Here is a 16,628-nt window from a genome sequence, read left to right as displayed (position 1 = left end):
GCCACACCCAAGCTGCTTCAAGCCTCCTATTGACCAATCAGCATCCGACAAGCTTCCTGTTGAGCAATCAGCGTCCGGCGTTTCTAATCACTGTGGCAACGACAGGAAGTGGGCACCCAGTCGTCGTGACAACCACCGGATCGAGGCAGCACAAGAGATCGACCAATCAGAGCGAGGACGAGGTAAAGGGGCGATAGACAATGAGAACACACAGATAGAGAGAGAGAAATATATTGAAGTGAAAATTATTTCAGTCTCTCAGTACTTTTTGAACATTTTCAGCAATTTTTTACGAATACCATGATAATACGATAACCATGATAATTTTGGTTTACGATAATCGTGATGTGAAAGTTTCATACCGTTATATCTCTAGTTGCAAATTGCCACTTGCTACTAGCAAAAATCTAATAAAAGCCATGTTAACTCTGACTTCCTACTCGCAAACGCAGGTATGATTTTTCAACCCCTAGTTGCTCCCAGCGCAGCATTTGATGTAATTCCAACATGGCCACCCATGATTGTGTGAATTTAAAACACATTTTGGCACATTTTTTCTTTTCTTTTCAACAATAGTAAGCTTTCAGAGCACTCAGCCTACTAATACAGTAGTTGGTTAGCAACTAGCATAAGTCAAAACAGCCCAGAATAGGGTACGGTGCAATTATCGGTGGGGAATGGGGATGCAGAATTCGGCATAACACTCGTACTATGCAGCCGAAAAGTGCCAATACATAGAGAGAGAAAACTAACTGCCGTTGACTCCCATTGTTTTCTCCTTTTCCAGGAGGTTTTTCCTGCTCCTCTTCCTCCCTGCTTCCTCCTATGCATCCTTCTCTCCTTCCCTCAGTGTCTCCTTCTCTGCCTCCTTCTCTCCTTCCCTCACTGTCTCCTCCCTGCACCTCTGGCTGCTCCTGTGCTTCCCTGGTGCCCCGCCTCCTGGCCTCGGTGGCATCGCTCGCCCACCGCCTCGACGCTCTGGAGAGGAGGGAGAGGAGGAGGAAGAGGAGGAAGAGGAAGAGAGCAGGCAAGTCTTTCTGCTTTTTTGGGTTTTTGAACACTTTTGAAACCCCGACCTTTCAAAAATGACAAATAAATTCACTTGTTTCTGTCAACTTTCTCCTCTTTAGCCCCTACCCCTTTATCTCCAAGCCCCACCCCACCACCCTCATCTGGCTCCGCCCCCTTCCTGCCAGCCTCTACCTCATCTTCATCATCATCAGACTGCGATGAGCCATTAAGCCCCGCTCCTTCCTCTAAAGCCAACCAATCAGGACACAGGAGGCGGGGACAGGAGGCGGAGCTTAGGAGGAGGAGGAAGAGGAGGAGAGAGGAAGAAGAGGAAGTGACAACCGAGAGAAAAGGAGTTGAGGAGGAAGAAGAGGAGGATTGTGGGAGATTTGTCGGCCGCATGGAGGTTTTAATCAAAGGGAGCGGGGCTAAAGAAGAAGAGAGGGCAGAGCCAAAGCGTCTGGTGTTGCGCAACTTCCGCGGCAAAAGGAAGCAGAAAAGAGAAGAAGAAGGAGTAGGCGGTTTGTCTTCTTTCGACCAATCAAGAGGCTCGCTCCTTCCAGCAGTTTTCGGCCAATCGGCGGCAGTAGCCGGGCGGAACGGGACAGCCAATAATCTGCTGCTGATCCACAGGTACTTCAATACTTTTAATTTATTTTTCATTTTAGGATATAAAAAAAATACTTCAAATTTTCTGCTTGATTTTTCTCAATTTTCTTCTATTATTTATTATTTTTATTTTCTTATTATTTGGAATTTTTCCAATTGTTTCCAATTTTCTTTCTCTACCATTTTGTCTTTTTCCATTGTTTTTCTTAGTTTTCTAATTTGCTTTATTTTATAGTACTGTATAGTTATTTTGTACTAATCACTTCTTAAAATTGCTTCCAGTGTTTTTCCAGTGTCAACAGATCACTTCTCCTTTTATCCTCCTGCTAGCTCCTCCCCCTCCTCCCAGCTTGCCTTGCACTTCCTCCAGTCCACCGGGCCATCCCAGCCCCTCCCCCTCTCCTCCCTCGGCCAATGGCGTTTCTCCGATTTCTCCCCCTCGCACTCCCTCCCCTCGTCCAATCACGTGGCTCCGTCTTACCGCTACTCCTCCTTCGTCCGCCTGCTGAGGTTGTCACCGGTCGCCATACAGATGCTGCTGCAGGGGGGCGGGGCTTGTGGGAGCCCCTTCCGCCCTCTGAGAGACATGACGGCTCCACCCGGTCTGGACAACGACCACAGGTTGGATATTTTTTTTTGGATAATAGTTTGTATTAGCAAACACTGCAACAGGAAGTAAGCTAGGGGCAATTTAGAATGTTTATGTTGTCAAGTTAAAAGCATTAGATTTTCAGTGTTCTGCTGGCGGCTGGCCACGCCAAAATCTCAGCTGCCACAGCAAAAGAAGAAAAGAAAAAAGTTGCCTTGTGACACTCTCTGGTGTTAATTTCATGAGAGAAAATCAATTTCATAAAACGAAAATTGCTCCTGAATGAATTAACGTACACGGAAGCAACACAGACCTTTTCTCGTTAACGCAAACACCTTGATGGAATTGCTTCAAATTTGGCTCAAATGTCCACTTGGACTCAAGCTCGTTAACGCGATATCTCAGGAACGCCTTGACGGAATTTCTTCAAATTTGGTTGAAATTTTCTTTGGTTGACTTGACTACAGACCTCCAGACTAACACAACATGTAATACATATGAAACATAGCATAAAGAAGAGAAAACTCACAAGAGCAATAGGATATATTATTATATTACATGTAACAATTGCTGGCTTTGATATTTAATTATTTTCCCCCCTTTTAATTGAGATTATAAATTATATATTTTAATATTTGATAAAAGAAAAAAAAAACATTCTTAATTGAATATGATCCATTGATTTATTTTAATTTCTTTTGCAGCTATGTCCGAATTCCTCCATCAAGGTGAGATCATATTTCTATTTTCCTGTCATTGTTCCCCACCAAGTGGGGACTATGGATCGGCCTCTGTCCGTTAGTTAGTTAATTTGTTAGTCACACTGTAACGTTGACTTTGTGCCGCTAGGGGGCGGCATTGACAAAGAATGGGACTGACCCAAGGGTGGAACTATCACTGGTGGGGAACAACATGTTTACTATTTTCTCATTTTAAAATCCTATTAAAATAATTCTCCAGGTTCACACCCCGTGTTACCTCCGGCTTGGTCTGGCATCCATACAGGCAGGGAAACATGGCCAAGTACAATTGGGGAGAAAATGGCGAAACATTCAGAAAAATAAATAAATAAAAATACTAATAATTCTCTTCTCTTCCAGTCCGCCTCGTTTGTCCCATCGACAGCACAAACAGCGATCAGCCAATCACAGCGTCCGGACCCTCCGGCGCCGAATCCCCCTCCAACTCACCGCCTGTTCCACCAATGGTGTACCTCCTCCTCCTCCTCTTGACAGCAGCCAATCAGCCGCCACCGCTGAGTATCCGGGCAGAAAAGGAGAGGTAATATTTCTGGGTGTGGGTTTTGGATCATTTTTAAAGTCGAGCTGAAATGAAAAATGACGTTTTAACTATTTTAGATCACATCCCTGTTCATAGAGTGCACCTATAGGACGCACACCCCAGCTCACTTTTTGATTGAACAAAGAATAACAACACTGCCCTCTGAGCCTGCTCACGCTTTGCTCATGAGAAAGGTGGAAGTAGAGCAATTGACGAAATGGTGGAATTATCGCCGCAAACTGGTGATTGAGTTTTGGAACAGACGGAGGAAAGTGTATCTGATGGAGCTGTGTTCTGCTCACTATACCAGTCCAGTAAAATCAGTCTCATTCAAGGTTGGAGATTTGGTTCTCGTTCACGAGAAACGTCATATGTGGAGGATGGGACGAGTGGGGGGAGGTGTTCCACGGGAGAGCTGGGAAAGTAAGATCATGTTCTGTTAGTCTACCTTCTAACACTCAGCTCAGAAGACCTATCCAACTCCTATAGAATATTGAATCGGAGTGATGAACATCATGCTATTGTTCAGCCCGGAATTTGTTGCAGTTTGGTTTGGTTTGGCTATCATGGTCACGGAATCATCATGGATGACCCAACTGTCACTGATTCTACTTAATCCAGCTCACCTGTGAGCCCACAGATTCAGCCAGAGACATTCGGATCGACAGAGCAAGCTGAACCTGTGCCTCAATTGTTCCAACTCCCCTTTCCTTTCATTTTAGAAATGTAATTTTAATAGGAAATAAAATCTCATTTTGATAAATGCAAGACCAGGTCCGAGTCCTGTATATTCGCACCACAAAATCATCCTGTGGGCCGGATTGAACCCTTTGGCGGGCCGGTTCTGGCCCCCGGGCCGTATGTTTGACACCCCTGCTCTATGCTGACAATTTGTGGTTTACCTCTAATTAGTGTTTTTTCTCTCTCTCCGTCTCTCTCTCTGTGATGTCAGAGGGTGAAGCGAGTTTCTCAGATCAGGATTCGTCGGGCGTCACCACGAGAAACGCTGCTCACTCCCATGGGACTGCCAAAGGTCAAAAGGTCAGGAACAGTGGTGGCTGGTGATATTTTATTGGGGGGTGACGCAGGTGACGGGGACCGCAGAGCCCCTAGGGGGGTCCGGGGGCATGCCCCCCGTAGAAGATTTAAATGTGAATTTACAGTCAATTTTAGCATGAGGATATAGGGGAAAACTCAACTACTATAAAAGTAATGTAGGGACATCAGTACAGCCAGTTCCAAAATTGTATTGTAACAAACAACACAAATTGCAAACAACAACAAAATACAGGAATTATCACCAAATGACTTGAATAGCTCTATCAAACCTTGCACCTTTAAGAAGGTTAACCTGCGCAGGTGACATAGTAGAAAGTGTGTTTTAGCGACAGCCAGGGTGAGTTGCAGGATGCGAAGTAAGTAAAGTTACTATAGATAAGTTATGGGGCGGCTGTAGCTCAGGAGGTAGAGCAGGTCATTTGCTTTGGATAAAAGTAGTGCTCCTGGCCAGTACTTTTTTGCTGCTTGATACAAATGGAAAACTCACTCAGTTCTTATTTTCCATGACTAATGTAAAGAGAAGTCTGTCTGATATAATATAATTTACACCCATTTGAGGGTTTAAGTCTTAAACGCGACTCTTAAAATTTAAGAGTTGCATAATGTTACCTTTCCAGCTTTCACAGCTCCGAACGGTAGTTGAGAAGCCTCTGCTGTTGTGCTAGTCTATTTTAGCTTAGCCTGGCTCATTGCTGCTGACAAGCTTTTTACTAAGAGTCTGGACCAACTGCAGTGGAGAACTGCCACTTTATTTCTGTACAGCAGTGAACATAATGCACTGTGACGTTCTAAGCTCTTTTCCCTGTAACTATATGGCAAAATGCTTTTATCCAAAGCGCTTTACAATCAGTAGGTACCGTAAATTCCGGACTATAAGCCGCGGCTTTTTTCCCGTTTTTTGGCCCCTGCGGCTTATAAAACGGTGCGGCTTATCTATGGATTTTTTCCAAAAAAAAAAAAAAAATCTCTCTTTTTTAGCACTCTTTCTAACTATAAATCCACTTCTGTTTTAATTTCCTCTCTTGCCCTCTTTTAACAACATAACATAACATAACATAACACAACACAGGTAAGCAGAAAGAAAAAGACGAAGCAATCACGCCATGAATGAGGAAATGACTCACCTGCTGGAGGCTGGAGATACACGGCATGGGCTAAACTTTTACTCCGTGAAACACTATCGATTAAGTCCGACATCGCTCAGAGGTTTTGAGCAGCTTGAAAACAAGTTTGAAAACGTGCAGAAGTCCATCCACTCACTCACTAAAGAAACTAAGGCAACCGTGAACAGAGTTTATAATGCGGAAAAGCGCATCCGCGCACTGGAGGACAAAAACAACACAGTGAGTCCGAAAATGGATAAAATGCAAAATCGAAACCCTGCACACGCAGGTTGATGACTTAATCAGCAGGAGTAAAAGAAATAACATTCGCCTGATCAATGTAAAAGAGGGAGCTGAGATGGGTGACATGGACGCTTTCGTGGCAAAATCCTGTGTTACATCCTGGACCTGAAGGAAGGCGAGAAACCACCAGAGGTGGACAGGGCACACCGGGCGCCTCGGCCACGTCCAGACCCCGGCCTGCCACCGAGGGCCATCTTCATCTGCCTACTCCGCTGGCCCGACCGTCAACTCATCCTCCAGGCTGCGGGGAAGAAGCCCCTCACCTGGGAGGGTACGCGCTTTTTCGTCCGGCAGGACCTCTCCGCGTTGGTGCAACAGAAACGCGCAACATACAACAGCATCATCGAGTCAATGGATATCGCTTTGGCGTACTGTACCCAGCGAGACTCGTCATAACCATTGATGGACAGCGGCGGAACAAGAGCTCAAAGTGAAACTGCCGAATATCTTTTGAGTTGGACTGGTCAATAGTACTGTGAGTAACTAAAATAAAAAAATAAAAAACGGAATTCTCTCTTCTTTAGCACTCTTTCTAACTATAAATCCACTTCTGTTTTAATTTCCTCTCTTGCCCTCTTTTCACCACACCGCGGACACTGTGTGCACTGTAAAAATAAACAACGGTGGTGTTGTGTTATGTTGTTTTGTTGAAATGTTACGGTAATACGGTAAATGGGAGCTTCCTCAAACAGCCATCTCTTTCCCGACAATCCCCTCTGTGCGTGACCACTTACATATGGTAATTACGGTAAGCAAACGGCCACTCGGCCAACTCCCTCCCCCGACTACCAGGAGAAAATCACAAACTTCGGCGAATTCACACAAAGGAAGATCAAGGAATATTCACAACAAGACGAGCAGTAGAAGCGGAATATTATAGGAGTGTGAAAACATCCACAATCACCAACGGGTTCCAAAACGCTGGACTGCTGCGGGATGAAGAGGATGACGCCGCCACAGCTGGCGCTGAGGGCCGTCAGAGGCTTCAGAGGCTGTTCGATGCCGACAGTGACGAAGAGGAGTTCGTTGGTTTTGAGTGACAATGAAGGAGAGAGGAGAGTGGTGGCGAAGCCACCCTGAACCTGTTCGTTTCCGACACTGAAGATGAGGACTTTGGTGGTTTCAGTACGCAGGAAGAAGAGGAAGACGAGGGTTAGTGACTTGACTTCTCTGGTTACAGCCGTTTGCTGCACATATAGCCTATTGTTGTGTGATTTTGTCTGGGGATTAGTGACCTGACTTTTGTTTTGTTTTGTTGAAATGTTAATAAATGGGAGCTTCCCCAAACAGCCAACTCTTTCCCGACATTCCTCTCTGTGCACGAACCCTTTCATATGGTAATTAAACATCAAAACACCCGCGGCTTATAGACCGGTGCGGCTTATAGAAGAAAAAAATAGTCAATTTTGGTCCCGCGGCTTATAGACCGGTGCGTCTTATAGTCCGGAATTTACGGTACATTCACCCATTCACCCAGACATTCATACAACAATGGCGGCAAGCTACCACAGTATCTTGCCCAAGGACACTTCAACATGCAGACTGGAGGAGGCGGGGATCAAACCACCGACATACACTCCTTTGATCGGCCAGTGAGAGGAGGAGACAGAGGTCTCCTCTGCCTGTGACATCTCTCCTGAGAGGAGACATGCAGGAAAAGCATATATTTTGCAAAGATGACTTTCTATCATATTTTACATATATTATGAGGCGAAATCCCTGTTTCAAACACAGATAAAAAAAAATATATATATTTTTTTTACAGGGGGTAAAAATAATCTCTCTCTCTCTCGTCAGGTTGAAGAAGAAAGAGTTCAGTCTGGAGGAAATTTACACAAACAAGAACTACAAATCTCCTACTGCAAACAGGTAGAACACCACAAGAAAACAACACAAAAAAAAACCACAAACTCCAAATAAATCAAATGTATGTATCAATTTTAAAATCCACAATTCTCCAACTTCAATCAGGTAGTTACAAAAATTACAAATTCCAGTTAGAAAAACTACAAATTCTCCTGAAAAATGACACAATCTCACTTTTCAACTACAAATCCCACTTTTCAAACTACAAATTCCACCTTAAAAACAACTTACTCGGTTTTCTTTTACTGTCTCTTGTTTTTCCTCTGTCTCCTTTTCTTCAAACGTTCCAACATTTTCTCTCTCTCCTCCGCTGTGTGGTTGTTGTTGTGCGGTTGTTGTGTTGTTGTTGTTGTGTGGTGTCAGGAGTTTAGAGACGATCTTTGAACGCGGGGAGCTGCTGCTCGGTCAGCAGAGGAGGAGACGTCTGCTGCTCTTTCAGGATTTCACTCTGCCCAGGAAGAGGAGGCGGAGCCAAGCACAGGCCACACCCACCAGCAACACACAGCAAGGCATGCTGGGAAACACAGGTTTGGTTTCTGTTATGGTACGGCTTCACCAGGACGTGGTTTCACGCCCGACTGCCCCACTTCCACAAAATCGTACGCTTGTGGGGAGGGCTCAATGTTTGTGCCTTGCTGCACCTGATTGGATGAACAACGCGTTCCCCATTGTGGGCTGTCCCTCGATTGTGTTTCTTTTCTTTTTTTTTTCGATTTTTTTTCCCGATTTTTTTATCCCATTTTATCCCCCATTAGTGCTCACTTGATTTCTCAATCCTGGTTGCTACTCCATCCTCTGCCGATCTGGGGAGAGCCGAGACTGGCTCCATGCTTCCTCCGAGACATGGGCAGTCACCCAGCCACTTCTTTTCACCTGACAGAGGAAGCTTCACCGGTAGGACATAGCACGTGGGAGGATCACGCTATTCCAACCAGTTCCCCTCCCTCTGACCAGGCGCCCTTAACGACCAGAGGAGGAACCACATTAGCAACCAGGATATTGCATGTTTTTGTGAAGGGGGTTCCTCGATTGTGTTTCTGATCACATTTGATGCCTACAATAGGCCATGCTGTGTCTCCTTGTGCCTTTGTTTTGGGTTTACAACCATCAGTATAGACCTCATTCGATAACCCCGGACGGCGCCATATTGTTGACAAACCACAACCGTAACGTAGTCTGGCCGAGCATATAGCAACAGTTATGGCTTCGTCAAAGAGAAGTGCTGAAAAAATAAGTTTGGTTGGAGGTGCGGACCCCATATAAAAACTGACTTACATTGAAGATTACGAGTTGTGTTCCAGACGTACATATCTGGCTATTGCGAGAATAGGGAGCAGTAGTAGCGTACGAGAGAGACAAACGTTACAAGGTTTTTGTCTGTCATGCATTAAAACTGAAGTAATTTGCCTGTTTTGAAAATGTAAGGAGTAGAAAGTACAGATATTTGTGTTAGAATTTAGGGAGTAAAAGTAAAAAATAAAAAAATAAATACAGATACCTGAAAATCCTACAGTAAATTAAGTAAGTATTTGTACTTAGTTACTTCCCATCTCTGCCTTTGGGTTAGGCACTACTCAATTGATTCTCTTGAGCTTTGTTCCTTCCCGGCTCTCTGCATTCTGTTATATTGATACAGCGCTCCATAGAGCTTATGGCAAACTGAGACCAATCAAAATCAATTAAGTTAAAGGTGTGTTGCTGATGACAGAACATAGGGAGGGAGGGAGCACACGGAAGCAAAAGGTGGAAAACTAGAAGAATCTTTTGGGGGGAAATTAAAGAGAATAATTGGATAAGTTAGAATAATAATGTCAAATGTGGAGAGAGGAAAACAGAAAAAGAAAGGAAATAAAAAAAATAGAGAAAGGACATTGAAGAAACAAAACTAGATGAATAAATAAAAATTAATCAATTGATCCTATTTTCTTTGTTTAAAAAAAGGGACAGGACTTCCTGTCTCCGTGGCACCTCGTAAGCGTGTGGCTGCTCGGAGGCGTTGCCGCGACGACGACAACGACCTGGATGTGATGCTGGTGGAGCGACTGAGCGCGCTCGAAGACTTCCTGTCACGCCATGGCCTCGACCAGCTGTGACATCACTTCCTGTCTCTCTCCACTTCCTGCCCCCCCTCCTCCAGTTCAACTATTTTTTTAACAAGAATTCTGATTTTAAATTGGAACTTTTTTCTTCTTCTTTAAAGACCTCCTAAAGTAAAAATTTTTAGCTTCTCTGTGCAGAACGATGTCTGTGCAGAGTTCGACACTAGAAGGCTGCTGAAAGTAAAGTTCCTCTGAGCTGACTTAAAAGGCCATTCTCAACCAGCGTGATTCATGACATCACAAATACTGGAGCCAATCCCTGTCCAGCATTCAGCAGTTAAAGCCCTTGTTTCTTTGCTGTGATTGGCTAGTTATGTTTAGATGACGCTGATTGGTTGCTTTGGGATTATTAACGATGCAGAAGGAGGGCAAGTCATTAGATAATTTAACTTTTTTGTGGAAAAACCATCAGGCACAAATTATTATTCAAAGTAGAGTATATTTTATATACATCTTAAAACTTGACTTTGGAGGGTCTTTAAAGAAAAATAAGGTTTGAAAGATGCAAAAAGAAGAAAAGAGAAAGAATGAGGTCATCATATTGCTAGTGATGTCACATCCTGTTTCCTTCTTCCTCCATTCAAACGCTTAGGCCCAATCCCAAACAGTCCCTCCCACCAATCAATCTGAAACTGTGTGCACCATTTTGCTATGTTTCCGGGCTGAGCATCATGTTTCGTCCAAATGGTGTGGAACGGGTGTTGAGGTACGTTTGGTGGGTGTGTCAGACAACGCAGGCCGAGTTCAGCCCCAACAAAATGTATCAAACCATTTGTTTAAAATGAAAACGGCGATGCTTTGAACACACTGTTGTGTGACACAAGTGTTGCACCTATCTGTTGGATCCACTGTGCTCACTGCCTCTTTAAATGGCGGGGTTTATGCCCACCAAACGAGAGACAACTTACCTCACAGCCTGTTTCACGCCGTTTGAAGGAAACATGACGTTCAGGCTATTGTCTGTGATCGGCAAGCTGCACGATCACTGGACAGGCGACCTGTCAATCACCCCCTTTTCTATCGTCTATTTTACTCCAAACAGGTGAGTTATATAAAAGAAATACCCCCATACAGTTGTTATGAAAAGGTGAAATTAGCTATATAGACCAAAACCGTGTTAAGGCCCAGGCTGTAAAGATGCTTAATCACTGTTACAAAGTGGGGCATTTTAACATTGGGTGTGAATGATGGGACTTCTGAGCCCTGCCTCAAGTTGCCATTTGAGGAATTACAGCTTTCAGGGTTACTTCCTGGTCCTCATGGGAAAACCTCGTGCCTTGCCCACTGGATTGAACACACCCCAGGGGCATTATTATTGATCCCATTGGCCGTGGGGGCAGTACACGCCCTACGGGGCAGAACATGCGCTATACAGCATTCAAGCTCCAGCGCTAGCCTGTTCCGCGTTATTGTCTAAAAACATTATGTTTATCCTCAGACAATTTGACTTGAGTGCAAGGCTCAAGCTCCGTGAGAAAAATGGAAACAGGTAACCAGCATTATTGAGGTTTTAACATTAAATTCCTAAATATATATTTTTTTAAATAGCCTAATATGGTCTAAAATATATGATCTTTCTCTTCAATAAATCTGTCTTGATTGAAAGACTCAAACAAAAGCCCCATGAGAAAAAATAAATGAGGTTTACCTGCAACCCCAAGAAGAGTAATATCAGATGCCAGTGTAAATGCCCAGGCATTAATTCCACTCATGTTTGATTACAGGGGTGTGTGGGGATCATTGCACAAATCCCATCAAGGAGACAGAGAAACAATTAAGTTTCTACTACAATGTATTTATAACTTGCGTCAACGTTAGTGTGGTAATATTGGTTGCATGGTTTAGGAACTCACAAGGTTTGCCTTATGGACATTGGCTTCAGTTTGGCTAAAGTCGAGCGATATTCATCCAATGAAGCTACGTTAGCATGTTACATTAAGGAATGTACGGATACGAAAACTTTATTATCCACAAGTGGACATTTTTCTTTGGTTCCACCATAAGACATGTCTTAAAAGCATAAAAAACAATAAAAACATGAAACAATACAATGTGATAAAAATATGACACACTACACATTTACAATACAATCAACACACATTCATCCACGTTTAAAAAAAAAACATGCCCATGCATAAAAATACACCTTACAATATAGGTCAAATTTACAAATCATACATAGGACTACAACCTGTGCAATTATTTATTGCCTTGACAGCATCTGGGACAAAGGACTTCTTATAGATGCGTCTCTTTGCCATCGGTAGTCTGTTACACTGCGTACTTAAATAAATGAAAATGAAGATGTACATGAGCAATATTAAACTCATTTGTGTACACAGAGAAAAGAGGAGGTGGAAAAAGTTTACCCTGTGGTGCTCCTGTGTTCAACACAATCTCATCTGACACAATACCATTAACAAAGACTCTTTGGGGCGGTCAGAGAGGAAGTCTCTGATCCAGTGAATAATGCCACTGTTAACCCCTAGGTCGAGTAGTCGCTGCAGAAGGGTATGCATTTGCATAGTGTTAAAGGCAGATATGAAATCAATAAAAAGAACTCGATAACAATTACAATTAGACTTGTAGATACTTTGCAATGGTATTGAGCAAAGTTACAGCATCCTCTTTTATATCCATACGTGACGATAATTTATTTCAATGTCAGCTATCAAGATTAATTCAGTTGGTTAATGAAATCACTATGACGCATGGGTGCAGAGTGTGTGGGAGATTTGCAACTATGTGAACCTGAGCTGTCAAAAATGTGACTGGGGCATATTGTCTCGCTCCAGGCCAATCCCGGCGCTTGAATGCTGCGTAGGCGGGCGAAGGGCGTGTTCTGCCCCCAAGGCCAGTGGGATCCATACTAACGCACCCCAGGGTGTTCACCGCAACAGCGTTTCCGTTTAAGTAAACGTTATGCTATGTTTTTTCGGGGGCTGAAATCGGCCCCGGCCTCACACTTCTAATGGGACGCCATCTCTTGGACGCCCTGCTCACCTCACATAGTTTTTTTTCTTTCAAATTTCCCAGCCACAAAGAGAACAGCTTACAGCTCATCAGGTCTGATCGGGCCGTAGAGTCTCACTGGACCTTTTCAATACGGCGATGTCACTAATCATCACTTCCTGTCGCCCCCACCCACACACACTCTGACTCTGAGCATGATGGATGACGTCAGCGATGATGTCACTTCATGTGTCGCTGCTAGCTCACATCCTGTGGTGTCTATAGTTGTATTTCTGTTCATTCCTGTTAAGCTGTGAAAAGATGTTAGCTTAGCCACCTACGTAGCTATTTAAAGTCTTATAAATACCTGCTATGATGCTAGTGCGCAAACTAGCATTGCTGTGCCGCGGTACTGCCGTTAACGAGTGCAGGGCTGGGATTTAGTTTTTACTTCTTTTTTTTTCCGGGTTGATTTTTGTTTATCAAAGAGATGGGGCGTGTATAATAAATGCGTTGGGGAAGTGCAGTTCCGTTTGTTTTGTAATTAAAGTGCTCTGAAAGCAATGTGACCTTTTGACCTCTGACCTCTGATTTATAGTTTGTTTTAATCAGAAAAAGTATATTTTACAAAATTTGGGGGAATAAGATCATGTAACCATGTGACCTTTGACCGCCGAGTGCCCCCTCCTTTTTTATGTGGAATTTAGGGTGCGGATTTAGGGTATTGGAAATAGCCACTCTGAGCACCAGAGCGCACCTTGGACATGTAAATTGGGAGCGCCGTTGTAATGTACCATAGATCCGCGCTCTCATTTCAGTGTGGTGTCAGAGTAGATTTACGAACGCACCCTTAGTGTTTCTTAAACATTATTTGTTTTATGAACAAATATTTTGTAAGTTCCCCCCACTGATATTAAAAACAATAACCAACTGGGGAAGAAGGACTTTGTTTTTGTTTTTATAATACAAAAAGAAGTTTTGTTTTCCACCGTCACTTTAAAAAAACTTTTAAGAATTACAGGATTTTTATAAATATATTTAATTTGTTCAAAATAGTTTTTCTCTAGATTAAAAATAAGTTGTATTGGTTCCACTGGACACGGAGGGGGGTGGGGGGGACTATGTTGTTTTTGTGTTTAGCTCAGTCAGATCTGTTTTTGGCCAGTGCAAGCGGGCCCTATATCTGGCTTTGTCCAGTTCAATTTGAGTGCCGATGCTCGTGAACACTTTATCGCGCTGGCCATATGCTAGGTCCTGACCTAGCCTTGTTTTTGTTTTTTTGTTTTTTCATTTATTGTTACAATGCTACCAGTTGCTTCACCTTGCTGTTTGTATCTGTGCTTACTTATGACAACCTTCTTCTTGTTTATGTATGCCTGGGTCTCGGGGTAAAATTCAGCTGGGGGGAGAGATGTCACTATAGTATCATGGAATGTCAAAGGGCTTGGCCAGGTTGTGAAGAGGGAGAAGGTCTTTAGACACCTTACATCTCTATCCTCAGGTGTGATTCTCCTGCAAGAAACCCACATAAAAGCAACCCAACACGACAAACTGAGGTGCAGCACTGCAGCTGGATTTCTCCGTTTTTCAAGCGCTGCTCCCATGCCAGAGGCGTGGCTATTACTACTCACCTCCATGAATGCAGACCCTTTTGACAGATATATTTTATTCTCTGGCATCATTAATTTGTTCCCGCTAACCCTACTTAACATTTACGGTCCAAATAGTCACCTTATGTAGAAGAGACGGTCTGGTTTGAGAGATGATATCCCTCTTGAGAGAGGGATATAATCTCATATGAATCGGCTGCCAAGAAATAAAGGGGGATGCAGCTATTGGAGATTGAAAATGCTCATCATTCATCCTGACCAGACAGGGTTCATCCCAAATAGATTATCTTTCTCCAATGTCAGGCGTCTCCTCAACACCATATACACTTACACAGATCACACTAAGACCAGTGGCGCAGAGTGGCCTTATATGTTTGAGTCACTGCACAGATTTGGGTTTGGCAATTCAGAGTCGGAAGCAGAATATGCAAAATTACATACGAGGAATTTGCCTTTGTGTCATGCAGCGTAGCGGTCATGTCATGATGACCGCATGTCACGTAGCAGTCATGTCATGGTCTAAATGCAGTCCATGTCAATATTCAGAGATAAAGAAATAAAAACAATCACAATATTGCAAGTGCAGTCCAATAGGCCTACATACAATATATACATGAGCGGAGGAGTGTTCAGTAGGCATAAAATATGAATTTACAGTCCGAGTTAAATAGGCATTAAATAGGCAATGAATTTACAGTCCGAGTTAAATAGGCATAAATTAAATATGAGTTACAGTCGAAGCGGTGTGCGATGTTAGCAAGAGTAATCTAATGGTGTAAAGTTCTGGTAGAAGAAGCAGCTGTAATACTTTCACTTGCAAACACCCAAGTCTGAGGGAGGGCTGGCCTTACCAGTTTTTAGGCACTACTACTGGGCTGCCAATGTTAGGGCTCTGATGTACTGGTGGCAGGGGACTCCAGATAACTTAACCCCCTGTGGCTGAAAATTTAGGCTGGCTCTATTGCCAACTCTTCCCTGCCAGCCATGCTATTTTCGAAGTTAGAGAAACCTGGGACCTTAGAAAATTTAAGTTGTATCATGAAAAATAATTCTAAACCAAGTTATGAGCGTTTTGAGTCTACCAGATGTTTCTGTCCACACACCAAATTGTTTCAATCACTCTTTTTTTATCTCCACGGTCAGACAAAAGCTACCATGCCTGGAGTGAGAAGGGGCTGACTTCCATCAGAGACCTATAGATAAATGGTAATTTTGCATCCTTTGATCTACTGAAGAGGAAGTTTGAGTTGCCCGGCACACACTGGTTCAGATACCTCCAAGTCAGAGATTATGTTCGATCTAAGATTCGTACCTTTGAAGCGCCCCCAGATGAACATGCTTTTTTCGATGTTTTGCTGAGCCCTACTCACTCCAAGCATCTTATCTCTAGATTTGTATGTCTGTTTGACAACTGCAACACAGCCTCTACTGAGAGGATTAGAGAAGTGTGGCAGGGGGAACTTGGTATTGATTTGCCTGACATTATATGGGGAAGGAGTCTGTCTGTGGTACAACTCTGCTGCTTAGATAAGCAGACACCAGCTGATCCCATTTAAAGTTGCTCACCGTCTTCACAGGCTACTCTAAGCATACATTACACAAGATCTTCCCTTCTGTCACTGTGTGACAAGCACATTATGCGACTGGTAGCACCACGTTGTAATGTTGAATGTCAATGATGTATGTATGTATGATTTCTTTTTTTTTCCCTGTGTCTGAGCCTGTTCATTTGTCATGTTTGTGTGTTCTAAAAGATTTAAACTAAAATATTTAAAAAATAAGTTTCATTCACTGTTTAAATTAGATTTTTTTCTTTTTAGTTAAAGTAGGCCTATCTAAGGAAATTATAGACATAGGTGATATTACTACCCACCCCCGCAGTCTGTGTTATAGCACTCTGTAGCATTTGTAGAACTTTGTATTTAGTTAAAGTATTTGAATAGTCTATATTAATTTTGATATTTATATTTCTGTATTGAGATAAATCTATTTTTTTTTTTATCAATAAAACATGTCTGGATTTTTTTTTATTCTCTTAATAATAATCACCATCAGCATTAACCTTGTCACTATTACTCAGATTATTAGCATTCTTAATATTAATAGTAGTAGATTTGTTTATGTAATTATTATGGAGGTTTTCAGG

General features: G+C 43.0%; 1 protein-coding gene across 1 annotated transcript; it reads left to right on the top strand.

The window, feature by feature from the left end:
- Positions 1-2,141: 2,141 nt before the first annotated feature.
- On the top strand, positions 2,142-10,264 carry LOC310780458 (protein PRR14L). Its single transcript, XM_083641039.1, has 7 exons — positions 2,142-2,241; positions 2,914-2,937; positions 3,310-3,490; positions 4,443-4,531; positions 7,753-7,824; positions 8,185-8,348; positions 9,763-10,264. Exons 1-7 carry the CDS (start codon positions 2,153-2,155, stop codon positions 9,912-9,914), a joined length of 771 nt encoding a protein of 256 aa, XP_083497165.1. The 5' UTR covers positions 2,142-2,152; the 3' UTR covers positions 9,915-10,264.
- The last annotated feature ends 6,364 nt before the right edge of the window (positions 10,265-16,628 follow it).

The sequence above is a fragment of the Poromitra crassiceps genome, assembly GCF_964638095.1.
Source record: "Poromitra crassiceps genome assembly, chromosome: 8".
Lineage (NCBI taxonomy): Eukaryota > Metazoa > Chordata > Actinopteri > Beryciformes > Melamphaidae > Poromitra > Poromitra crassiceps.
Note: the sequence above shows the minus strand (reverse complement) of the source record. Positions and strands in the feature narration are given on the sequence as shown.

Excerpts from the sequence above, each read along its gene's own strand:
- LOC310780458 (XM_083641039.1), top strand. The coding sequence starts at position 2,153 with ATGCTGCTGCAGGGGGGCGGGGCTTGTGGGAGCCCCTTCCGCCCTCTG. Across the intron at positions 2,242-2,913 it reads GGTCTGGACAACGACCACAG|CTATGTCCGAATTCCTCCAT; the intron begins GTTGGATATTTT and ends TTTCTTTTGCAG. Across the intron at positions 2,938-3,309 it reads GTCCGAATTCCTCCATCAAG|TCCGCCTCGTTTGTCCCATC; the intron begins GTGAGATCATAT and ends CTTCTCTTCCAG.